Genomic DNA, 12267 nt, shown 5'->3' with positions numbered 1-12267 from the left:
CCACATCCTTATCTGACTGTCTTTTATTTGTCACCTTTTTTTTCTTTTATCTTGCTCCCCTGCTTCTCACCGTTCCTTTTATCAGTCTCAATCGGCGGTCACGGTTTAGGTAAGCCCTCTGAAAGATTCGTAACAGAAGAACTGCTCTTTTTTTTTTCTTCTCTTTTCGCATGGAGAATTAGTGGTACCAAACCTTAACAGAATATCCCATCCTGTGTCTTTTTTTTCTTTCAAACTCATTTACTTCTCTCATAACACTTCTTGACTCATGTTTTTATTGGACGGACTAAAGGACTAACAGCGTCAATAGGATGGCATGGTGGAATGGCTCTTTTAGCTAATCTAGTTATAGTTGTAGATTAAATTGAAACTTTTTAATAACAGATGACTAGTTGGTTACAAGTTACATGAGACTTGAATAACATGACTAGATCTGATCCAACTTTAACCTGGTCTCATGGTTGTGGAATGTGCATGCAATGTGTTTTTATGAAAGTAAACCTGGGAAGCCGTATGGAGGAGTGAACCTGCCAAAACTAAAAATGCTCATCAAAATAAAGATAACTTAAAAATGTAACATGTGTGGGGAATGTGCTACATAAAGTTTTCACATATTTTAGTCTAATCTTACAATTTTGTTTAAAAATATTTTTGTAGTGTATGCTCAAGATTTCCTTTTTTCGCCAAAGTTTTATTTGGCCAAGTTTTTCATTTTTACAATTTACCACCTATGATAGAACTACATTTTAACTTTAATGAACTTATCTTAACTTTTAAAGAACAATATCTCAGTGAACCTGGGTGTTTATCATTGTTCTTTGTTTTGTACTTAGCATCACAAAAAAGTTTTTCTTTTTTGTAATCGACAAACTCGCTCATACACTTGAAAAATGTATGAAAATACAAAGAAAATGAGATAAAAATTAATGAAGCCCATTAATCCAAAATGTGAACTCAGAAATGGGTTCAGCAAATTGAAGAGCCAAAAATGACAAAATATTTTCAATCTATGTTTGGATGCATTTAATGATGTATTAACAAATGTAATCCACTTAAAATGGCTTGATTTTGAGTATTTGGCATGTTCAGTCTTCCATACTTTTCTACATATCAGACTGTAACAACAAATCACTTTATGCATGTTTTTGTTCTCCTAAGGCGCTGGTGTTGGTCCAACTATTCAGATCGGTGAACAGACAGTCATTACAGTTGACGCCAAGGCTGCTGGGAAAGGCAAGGTGACGTGCAGCGTGTGCACACCTGAAGGGGCGGAGCTCGACGTGGATGTCGTCGAGAACGAGGACGGCACCTTTGACATCTTCTACACTGCCCCGCAACCCGGAGAGTATGTAATATGTGTCCGTTTCGGAGGGGAGCACATTCCCAACAGTCCATTCCAAGTTACGGTGAGTTGCTTCATAGCAGGTCTGCTATTCTTAAATGTTTGACTTAAGATTGCTAAAGAAAGATGAGTTGATTTTAAAATAAGAACCAAAAACTATGAAACTGGAGAATTTTACATGTTTAAAACTTTTAATCACATAATTATAAACACAAATCTCTGGGCTCTCAAGCCAGTTTACCTTTCTGGCTTTACTTTAATTTCCTCAGAATAGATTAGCATAAACTTGAAGTATTTCTGCTTTTGCTCCAGATTTCCCAGGTTCTTCAGCAGAACAAAGCAGTGATTCGTCTGCCTTTCCTTATGAAGTCATTATTTAGAAAGTGTTCTGGCAGTATGAGTGTTCCCTAAATCATTTTGTTTCACACTTCAATCCTTCATCTTTTGTGCCTTCTCACACCACCACCCCTTCTCTTCGCCACCCCCCTGCCCTCCCAGGCTCTGGAAGGACCATCAGACCAGATCATGCAGCAGAGACAAATGCCCCAATACTACGCTCAACAGCCCTGGGTACCTAACAAACATCAAGCTGGTCTTTAGCTCCATTTGTGTTTAGCTGCCTTATTTTATTTTTATTTTTTTGCCCCAGTTGTCATGCTTCCATGTCATTGTTTTCATCCCACACTGACTGCCTCACTTCATCAGACTCCATCAGTGTCTGCCTCTCTTTGCAGGTGTTTCATTCATGCTGATGCCTTTTTCTCATCACTTTGTTCCCTTCATGTGAAAAACTGAATCCCTCCTCCAACACATGAACAGTGCAGCTGAGCTTTACAATATCACATCCCCATTGTGGAAGAGATTTACATTTCCCACAGATTTTATTTATTTATTTTTATTAAATAATTGTATGGCTCTGTTGTTAACTGCTTCATGTGGAAATCGCTTAAGAAACAAAGCGATTTTTTTTTTTTTTTTTTTTTTTTCATGAGAACCGTCTTCCTCTCGTCTCTGACCTACTGGTTTTGTTCTCGCAGTTTGTGCTGGTGCCATCGTCTTGACCATAATCCTCATTTGTCATTTCATTCCATGTCATCTCATCCCTGCATTGGTGTTTTGGAAGCTTTACCTCTCTTGTCTTGCATTGTGCTGATGGTGTGCAACATGGCTTAGCAGAGGGCGCACCTTAAAGTCTGTAATCCTTTAATTTCTGTTCCGTCTTTCAGGCAACAGACAGACCAGTTGGGATGAATGGCCTGGATGTGGCAGGACTTAGACCTTTTGACCTGGTCATCCCATTCACCATTCAGAAGGGAGAGATCACAGGTAATGCATAAAGTTTAAATCTCGTCGCTACGATTTCCCAAGGACCGGCTACAAGTGATAGTCGAGACCAACTAACCCAAGACCAAATCAGTACCAGACTCTATTGAGGCAGAGACTGATCCAAGACTGTTGAGAGACTGAAACAAAGGCCAGCGCCCCACATCACGATGCAATAAAATATGAAGCACTACATTTGCTTGCTTCCCTCAATACGTTAACTGTATTAGGTGACGTTAGCTTATGGGAGACAAACAGCTGACAAACAGAAAGTAGCGCCCTAAAACACGTAGTGTATACATTACACAGGTAGCTAACATAATACGTGTAGATAATGACTAAATCTTTGTGTGAGCTGCAGGCAAGGAATTCTGGTACAGAGGTAGGTTGCTGACATTTGCTAGCTTTGCTAACAGCACCTCAATCACAAATATATTTGGGGTGTGGATTGTTGACTGCAGTAACAAAATACATATTTAGGAAGGAGTCATGTTGTTGATGGATTTGAATCTGAGTGTTTTACATCCAATGAAAGCAAGGATGTTAAATAAAACTGACAATATTCTGCCTATTTAGTGGTAGATCCACAGTTGTGGTCTTGAGAAAATCCAGAGTCCTCAATGTCCAAGACCCAGACAAGATGGGGTACAAGATGAGACAGACTATCAAAGTAGCGTAGAGTACTAAACCACTAGTTTCAACATGTGCTTCTACTTTGTTTTTGTTTTTGAAGGTGAAGTCCGAATGCCATCAGGCAAGGTGGCCAAGCCCGACATCACCGACAACAAGGACGGCACCGTAACCGTGAAGTACGGTCCCACAGAGCCCGGTCTGCATGAGATGGATATTAAATACGACGGCATCCACATCCCCGGTACATCTGAGTTCTGAAATACATGCAGCTACTGCAGTACATTAAAACTCCCAAATGACTGTTTTTCATGCATTTCTCTGTTTTCCATCAACAGGAAGCCCCCTGCAGTTCTTTGTGGACTACATGAACAGCGGGAACGTCAGTGCCTACGGCCCTGGTCTTATCCATGGAACTGTGAACAAGCCTGCCATCTTCACTGTTGACACTAAAGACGCTGGAGAGGGTATGCAGAAAAAACACCAACGTCTGTGTTCACACAAACGTTACATTTAAGCTGATCTGGTGAAGCACATTATTATTACATGTGTATATAAAAAATACAAATTTTTTCACACAATTTTTTCCCTCCACAATGTATATAGAACTGTCTGTCAAATTCCTCTATTTTGTGCAGAAACCTGACAAATGGTCTGGATTTCGATTGTGTTTATGAGAAATGACTCTTACAGAAACAAAAATACAACTTTGTGCGTCGCTGTATATAAACGCAGGTGGTCTTTCTCTGGCCATCGAGGGGCCGTCCAAAGCAGACATCAGCTGCATGGACAACCAGGACGGGACCTGCACAGTGTCCTACCTCCCTGTCCTGCCAGGGGACTACAGCATCCTGGTCAAATATAACGACAAGCACATCCCAGGAAGCCCCTTCTCTGCCAGAATCACTGGTAAGGCTGCGTTTTCGACCCGGCAGTCAAGTTAGCGATCATGTCCCACATTTTCATTCCAACCTTTCAGATCGTATGTCATTACGAAATCGGTGACTGCTGAGAATTGGCAGGAGCATTTAACAAATGAGTGTTTTAGTCCTTTTTATCTTTGTAATTATCCTCCTTCATGGGTATTTCTTTGAGAAGAGTTCTTAAAGGACTTTATGAAGACAGTTTCTGAACATGTATCAAAGTTTGCTTTATCTTAATCGTATCTTCTTTCCCCACTTTGAAACCCAGGGTTTTTTTTTTTTACTGGAAATTATGCTGAATAATTTTTTGTAAACAATCAGTTTTTGTGAGATCTTCAATGAAAGTGTAGGAGTTTGAAAGGCTTTTTTTGTTTTAAGTGAATAGGTTTGTACTTGAATGACTCATAGGTCAGAATTAAATAGCTTACTGAAGCATAAACTAGTGAAAAGAGAAGAGCCAGATGCTGGACTGAAAGGAAACGATGCTCTCCTTCATTCCCAAATCTCAGAAAAACAAGAACTGAAAAGAAAACCTTCAGATTGTTGAAGTTCTTAGCAAATTAAAAGAAAACAGGATAAACATCTTAACTGGTTTATTAGCTCCGCCCACTAACATTGATTGAGGATAATGGATCACATGAATTCATGAACCATGGCAGTAGGAATTAATTGAACAGAGAAATGCAAACGATGTGTAAAAAGACTTTATACATACTACTGACCAATATAATAGTTGTCGTGGGGACCAGTGAACGTCCAGACTTGCATGTTCTAATCAGCCGGTCCTTGTCTCCAGGCGACGACTCCATGCGGATGTCCCACCTGAAGGTGGGGTCGGCTGCTGACATCCCTCTGGACATCGGCGAGCTGGACATCAGCCAGCTGACCGCCTCGCTCACCACGCCCTCGGGCCGCGAGGAACCCTGCCTGCTGAAGATCTTGCGGAACGGCCATGTTGGTGAGTCTGCTGCCGATTGGTGACCTCTATGGAGGAACGCGATCAGTGCTTTAACCGCCACCACTTCCGTCAGGTGTCTCATTTGTGCCGAAAGAGATCGGCGAGCACCTGGTGAACATCAAGAAGAACGGACGCCACATCGCCAACAGCCCCATCTCTGTGATGATCAGCCAATCGGAGATCGGCGACGCCAGCCGTGTGCGTGTGAGCGGCCAGGGCCTGAGCGAAGCAAAGACCTTCGAGCCAGCAGAGTTCATCATCGACACTCGCGATGCGGGTAAACGCTTTTGGAGATCTTGACAAAATTATTCCGTCTGAAGAAAAAGGGAATTGAATATTAACTTTTGCCTATTGTTGCCAGGATACGGTGGCCTGAGCCTTTCCATCGAGGGACCCAGCAAAGTGGACATCAACACCGAGGATCAAGAGGATGGCACCTGCAAGGTCACCTACTGCCCCACAGAACCAGGAAATTACATCATCAACATCAAATTTGCCGACCAACACGTGCCAGGTGCTCACCATTAAATGGTCAGGGGTTAAAGGTCAGGAGTACGGGGCTTTTGGCTTACTGAACCAAGGGATTGTGCACACAGGGAGCGCCTTCACGGTGAAGGTGACTGGGGAGGGCAGGATGAAGGAGAGCATCACCAGGAAGAAGAGAGCCGCTTCTGTCGCCAACGTGGGCAGCCAGTGTGACCTCAGCCTCAAGATCCCAGGTGACCCAAACAGGAAGTTGGGAAATCACAAGATCCAAACGTCTACTTGTTCTGTTGGCGATCTGACCTCCTCCTTCCCCCTCTTCCTTCAGAGATCAGCATAGCGGACATGACGGCCCAGGTGACCAGCCCCTCAGGTCAGATCCACAAAGCCGACATCATGGAGGGAGAGAACAACACCTACTGCATCCGCTTCGTCCCCACCGAGACGGGCGTGCACACGGTCTGCGTCAAGTACAACGGCATGCACGTGCCTGGCAGCCCCTTCCAGTTCACCGTCGGGCCACTGGGTGAGGGAGGAGCCCACAAAGTTCGCGCCGGGGGCCCAGGCTTGGAGAGGGCCGAGGCTGGAGTACCAGGTCGGTGCGATCGGTGTGTGTGTGTGAGCAGTGTGTGGTTTCCCACGGTGAAGCTGACTCCTCTGTGCTGCTCCTCAGCCGAGTTCAGCATCTGGACCAGAGAGGCCGGGGCCGGGGGCCTCAGCATCGCCGTGGAGGGGCCCAGCAAGGCAGAGATCACCTTCGAGGACCGCAAGGACGGCTCCAGTGGAGTGTCTTACATTGTTCAGGAGCCGGGTGAGAAGAGACGCACTGAGCATGTGCAACAAATCAAACGGTTTTCATTGTTTAATGGACAGGAGCTAAACATGGAGCTCAGTTTATAAGGCACAACCATCTAATACTAATTTTATCAATTTCCCTTTTAAAAACTATGAAAAAGCCCATTGTGAATAAATGAAATTGTTTCAACAATCAAACACAGCTAGAAAAATTAGAATATGTCCTTTACAACTCTAAAACTTTTATAGTCTAAAACTTTTTCCTGTTTACAAATCTTGTGATGTGTGGCAAAAAAATTTTATTTCATTTTTTTGAAAATGAAGTCGAAAAAGCTCTGACTTATTTGTTTGGTGATTGCTGAAAATGACAAAAATCATGTACTGAAATTATAAATTGAAAGAGACCCAAATATCTAGGGGTGCACCACTAAATGTGCTGTTAAAGATCCGTAATTCTGGGAGATCAGATATTGGCTGACATGTACTTGTGAAACCGATCTAATCCTCCACCACAAACGTCTGAAAAGCAGCCACTGGCCCCCCTTGGACCTAACCACCAGGTCACCTCTGCATGTAAATGATGGTCACCCAACTGTTGCCAACTGGGAGACTTTATCGTCATATTTGTTTTTTTTTCTTCTCCGACAAAAAAAAAAGTTTCTACCAAAATCAGAGTAGGTCATGCTTTTCAAGTAATCTTGTACTCCTACAAATGCTTCCCATGAGTGACTGTCTGTTCCTCGTCGTCCAGCTTCAGTGACTCTGACCGTTGTGTCGTCCTGCAGGCGACTATGAGGTGTCGATCCGTTTCAACGACGAACACATCCCCGACAGCCCCTTCATCGTCCCCGTGGCCTCGCCGTCGGACGACGCCCGCCGCCTCACTGTTGCCAGTCTTCAGGTGAGGCTCTGAGACACACACACATCCGTGTGCATGCAGACCAGGCCGCAGTGCACTGCCCGCCATGCAGCAGCAGCTTGAATCTCAAGCCATCTGCATTCTGGGTATCAAACCAGAGAAGATGGTGGGGCAAGTTGAGCAGTTTTAGTCTTGGGGCTTTGAACGACCTAATCAAACATGTCAGAAAAGGAGAAAACAGTGAGTAGATGCTGTGAGACTAGAGTGGACAGGTGAAGCTGTATGATGAGCTGATGCTGCATGGGGGGGCAGGTCAGGGGCTTCTGGGAAACTCGAGGACTGTGTGTGTTTCTCGTGCCTCATTCTAAAGGCTCCCAACAGCCTTCCCACTGTGAAGCTGTGACAGGGCGCTAAAGGGTTAAAGAGGTTGGAAACGGGCTGTTTTAGTTTCCCTTCCTGTCTCCTTGATCTCACACACACACACACACTCACACAAACACATTACCAAACCTCACATCCTATTGATCTCAAAAAGAATCCTAGAAAACCTAGAGAGAACCCAGATGTTTCTCTGGGTTCTCTCTTGCTCTCACACACTCCTTCACACCACTAAAGAACTAAAATTCAGAAGCAGATCCACTGATTCTCTTGGGTCCTTTCCACCTTCTGTCTCTTCGCTACACAGCCTTCCTCTTTAGCCCTCTTAGCGACCTGCAGGTAAGATGAACACGAAACTTCTGTTTGCTGCTGTTATCTTGAATAGTAATCTCAGCTTGTGACTCAATGTTGGAGTTTATTTGTTGTCGAGCAGGAGTCAGGGTTGAAGGTAAACCAGCCGGCATCGTTTGCCGTCAGCCTCAACGGTGCCAAAGGTGTGATCGACGCCAAGGTCCACAGTCCCTCCGGCGCTCTGGAGCAGTGCTGCGTCACGGAGATCGATCAAGGTAACTGAGGAGAATCCTTCAGAGAGCCAGCAGGGCTGTAGGAGTCTCTGTGTGGCTCAACTCTGCTGTCCCCCTTGTCCAGACAAATACGCAGTCCGGTTCATCCCCAGAGAGAACGGCCTCTATCTGATCGACGTCAAGTTTAATGGAAGTCACATTCCAGGAAGTCCGTTTAAAATCCGCGTCGGGGAGACGGGCCAGGCTGGAGATCCGGGCATGGTGTCCGCCTACGGACCAGGACTGGAGGGAGGCACCACAGGTAGCGCCGCCACCGCCATCATGTACATCGTCTTTGCAGAGTGTGTAATTAGATTTTATCCAGATTAGAGTAAGTATGCTAGCATGTCCTGGTCATTACAATAAAAACATTTCAGGTTTTCCACATATCCTACTGTGCAACCACTTTTGGGTAGCATGTTACTGCAATGTTTTGGAAATGCATAGCCATTAGCATTGTGATTATCTTGTGTTGCTAATGGCAGTTAGAGTTGGGGGGGTGGCATAAGGATCAAGGGGGAAAAAATGAAAAACGTTTGGTTCTTCCTTCAAAACCGGCAGAAATCCTGAAACAAAAAAAAACTGCAGCGATACAAATTGTCAGATATTTCTCTGTGCTGATAATCCACTGTGGCCAGTGCAGAGACGATAAAATACCACCTCAAGATGTTTTTAGTCATTTCCAGCTGCTTATGCAGCTGAGGGGTTCAAGCTCAAGACCCATAAATGTTGCAGACTACATTCCTACACCCTCCCTCATGTTTTTTGGGGAGCTCAGAACAAGTCCTCATTCAACCTTTGTTCATTTTTTAAATATTTTTTTGCCCCCTGCTGGCCACTTTCAGGCATCCAGTTTATGGTAGTGGCTTCATTTCTCAGAACTAAACATTAGAAACACTTTAATCTGTTTGTTTTTTGCACATTTTATGTTACCATGATATCGAGTTGCATCAGAAATAAGGACGTGTGTAATAAGTACAGAGTTGGAAGTTTCTGTATGGTGAAAAAGGGTCTGGTAGACTTTGCTGAGCTCAGCTTCAAGAAGCCTTGTGTTTTCTTACCCGGTTCATTGTCGTGCTCAATTTTGTCCTGACTGCTTTTAGGAACTGCATGCGAATTTGTGGTAAACACGAGCACTGCAGGCCCCGGGGCCCTCGCCGTGACCATCGATGGACCCTCCAAAGTGAAGATGGACTGTGTGGAGTGTCCAGAGGGTTACAAGGTTACATACACCCCGATGGCCCCCGGAAACTATCTCATCTCCATCAAATACGGCGGCCCTTACCACATTGTGGGAAGCCCCTTCAAGGCCAAGATTACAGGTGAAGCGAGGTCTTTGCTTTTGGTTTGAGACGGTAAAGTGAGACGCAGCCGCCCCTGACTTGCTCTGTTCTCCAGGTTCCAAGCTTGTGTCCAGCCACAGCATGCATGAAACCTCCTCGGTCATGGTTGACCCCGTGACCCGCGCCATCAGCAGTTCTCAGCAGGCCACTCCCACTCATTCAGATGCCAGCAAGGTGACGGCTAAGGGCCCGGGCCTGACCAAGGCGTTTGTTGGTCAGAAGAACAACTTCTGTGTCGACTGCAGCAAAGCAGGTAAGTCTTTATAATTCATGTGTAGAATGTGGGCACTTAAGTTTTGACTAAAGATTATTTAACAATCTGATTTTATAGTAATTATATATAATTACAATAAATGGTATGAACCAAACTCTTTTTGAAAACCCTCAGTCCCACCTTAAAAACCAAACTTTGGCTTGAAAATGGAGGCTATTGAGGATTTACCACTGACCTGCGTGTGACTTTATTTTGTCCGACGGTGGATGGATGCTGACCAGAGATTCTGTTTTTAGACTTTTAGCTGTATGACTAAGACTCACACCAATAGTTTTTCTGGTTGGAAGCAGATCTCTGAATCCTTTTCTCCCTCGTTCCTTTTTGTTTGCAGAACAAGATTAGTGCATTTGTAACAATCGACCCGTTCCTCAATGCCAAATAAACAATGTGTAGTTCCGTCACAACTTAATCACCTTCATACTGCTGACTACAACTCTGAGGGACTATTGTGGTGTACCTCAGGGATCAGTCATTGGACCTGTTATTTCCCACTTTTAGTCAGCATTGTGCTCATTACCACTTCATCAGAACTGTTATGGTTCGCTTAACAAAACCTAAAGACACAGAAATGCTCCCATTCATGCCGTCATTTTTTATTTCAGACATTGTGTTGAATGCTCTGAAATTGCGTTAAGCTGCATCAACTATTTATTCCAAAAGGGAAGTGAAGTGTTATAACTCGTATTGATCGTGTTGGTCAGTAAGGATCTCTGGTTGCAGTCAGTCTTGCAATGAATCTCAATTTGTTGCAAGACTGATAGCTGGTTAATTTTCCAGTGATTATGGTTCAAAGGTAACTCTTCATAGGTGGACTTTTAGTCTAGATTTAAAGAAACTCAGTGTTTCAGCTGTTTTGTAGTTTTCTGGAAGTTTGTTCCAGATTTGTGGTGCCTAGAAGCTGAATGCTGCTTCTGTCTTTGGTTCTGCTTCTGGGGATACAGAGCAGATCAGAACCAGAGGTCTGCTCCAACTCAAATGACTCGTCATGCTCCCATTTGTTTTTTTTTTTTTTAACCATAGAGATCCAGGGCAAACCATTTATTGAACCCTCTTCATTCTGCAGGTCGTAACATGCTGTTGGTCGGTGTGGACGGACCGAAGGTCCCCTGCGAGGAGATCCTGGTGAAGCACATGGGCAACCGCGTGTACAACGTCAGCTACCAGCTCAAGGAGAAGGGCGAGTACATCCTGGTGGTGAAGTGGGGCGACGAGCACATCCCTGGCAGTCCCTACCACCTCACCGTCTAACGGCCACCGCAGCGACCCGGAGGTCCCGTCCAGCTGGTGGCTGCTTACGGCTCCAAAGTCTTCCCATTGTTGCAAATTAAGATTCCCTGTGTGGTAGCAGTTTAACTCATGTGAGCCAGTTTGCTTTTTATCCTTCACTGTAATCCAGTCTAAAGAGCAACACAGTGAATGCTTGTTTCCTTCAGAAATGGGGAGGGGAGGGGAAGACGCCCCTTTGATCACTGTAAACTATCAGAATATTTAACACTTTCAGCCACGTGTTGACCTTAAATTAGTGCAGAATGCCAGAATATTGTAGTAACAGGTTTTGGTCCCCAGCTTTAGATGGAAGGTTACTGTTTACACTGGAGGAGCTCTTACAGACATGAAAAATGGATTTTGGAGCTTCTAGATGAGCAAATCACAGGACAAAGGTTTATAAGCGACCCTTTCTTGTCTTTTTTTTTGGATTATTTTTGTGTTACAGTGACATTACTTTGATCTGTGTCTGTATAAAACTCAGCTTGTCGCGTATCGGCGTTGCCCAGTCAAAGCTCACCCTCGCTCGGCTTTTCCGATCATCCGTCATCGTTTTAATCTGCTGCTAGTGTGATCCAGTTTTACCCACTGCTGTCCTTTAGTAGTCAGGAAATCAAAGGGTGTGCTAACACGTATTTAGCTTTCTCTGAACACGGCTGCTGGAAGATGTCGCTTTGTGTGGCTACGTTGACACCAGCGTGCGCTCCGCATGTCCTTTAAGATTGGGGAAACTCTTTCCGAGGAGGTTTAGGAAAAAGTTCTGAGTCGATGACCAACGGGTCGAAAAAGGGAAGTTTTCAGACTTGTCAAAAGAGTTTATAGTTGAAGGCTTTGCTGCGGTTTAAGTCTGTGTTTTGCATTTCACCCTCCATTAAAGCATAACTCTGCTTTGTGCCTTTATCTGTATTTCGAAGCTAAATAACTGAATTTTGTCCAAAATAAAAAAGGCTTTTAAAATGATTGTAAGACAGTATTTTGATACACAATAAAGTATTTTTCTCAATCGAACAGAAATTTATTTATTTTTTTTTTTTTACACTCTGCTGCCCACACATTTTTATGAAACACTTTTAACTAGTACTGATTCACTCTGCCACCAGAGGGAGCCGCTGAATGATTATGTAGACCTT

The 12267-nt window shown here is 44.2% G+C and overlaps 1 protein-coding gene across 4 annotated transcripts in view; it reads left to right on the top strand.

The window, feature by feature from the left end:
• flna (filamin A, alpha (actin binding protein 280)) overlaps window positions 1–12151 on the top strand; it is a 54418-nt gene extending 42267 nt beyond the window's left edge. The window contains exons 31-49 of one of the 4 annotated variants that reach the window (XM_014998218.2): window positions 86–109; window positions 1159–1406; window positions 1841–1912; window positions 2569–2668; window positions 3399–3539; window positions 3634–3762; window positions 4031–4204; window positions 5015–5176; window positions 5250–5453; window positions 5538–5690; window positions 5773–5895; window positions 5988–6254; window positions 6333–6470; window positions 7240–7355; window positions 8125–8257; window positions 8340–8516; window positions 9358–9576; window positions 9653–9850; window positions 10935–12151. In XM_014998218.2, coding sequence (XP_014853704.2) covers window positions 86–109; window positions 1159–1406; window positions 1841–1912; window positions 2569–2668; window positions 3399–3539; window positions 3634–3762; window positions 4031–4204; window positions 5015–5176; window positions 5250–5453; window positions 5538–5690; window positions 5773–5895; window positions 5988–6254; window positions 6333–6470; window positions 7240–7355; window positions 8125–8257; window positions 8340–8516; window positions 9358–9576; window positions 9653–9850; window positions 10935–11119 — 2963 coding nt within the window. In that variant the 3' untranslated portion in view covers window positions 11120–12151. The remainder of the gene's footprint in view (window positions 1–85; window positions 110–1158; window positions 1407–1840; window positions 1913–2568; window positions 2669–3398; window positions 3540–3633; window positions 3763–4030; window positions 4205–5014; window positions 5177–5249; window positions 5454–5537; window positions 5691–5772; window positions 5896–5987; window positions 6255–6332; window positions 6471–7239; window positions 7356–8124; window positions 8258–8339; window positions 8517–9357; window positions 9577–9652; window positions 9851–10934) is intronic. The other 3 variants (XM_014998220.2, XM_014998219.2, XM_014998221.2) reach the window with 3 other exon arrangements.
• The last annotated feature ends 116 nt before the right edge of the window (window positions 12152–12267 follow it).

Source organism: Poecilia mexicana, unplaced genomic scaffold, assembly GCF_051168715.1.
Source record: "Poecilia mexicana isolate PSO_F unplaced genomic scaffold, ASM5116871v1 scaffold_7, whole genome shotgun sequence".
Classification (NCBI taxonomy): Eukaryota; Metazoa; Chordata; class Actinopteri; order Cyprinodontiformes; family Poeciliidae; genus Poecilia; species Poecilia mexicana.
This window is presented reverse-complemented; position numbering and strand designations above follow the sequence as displayed.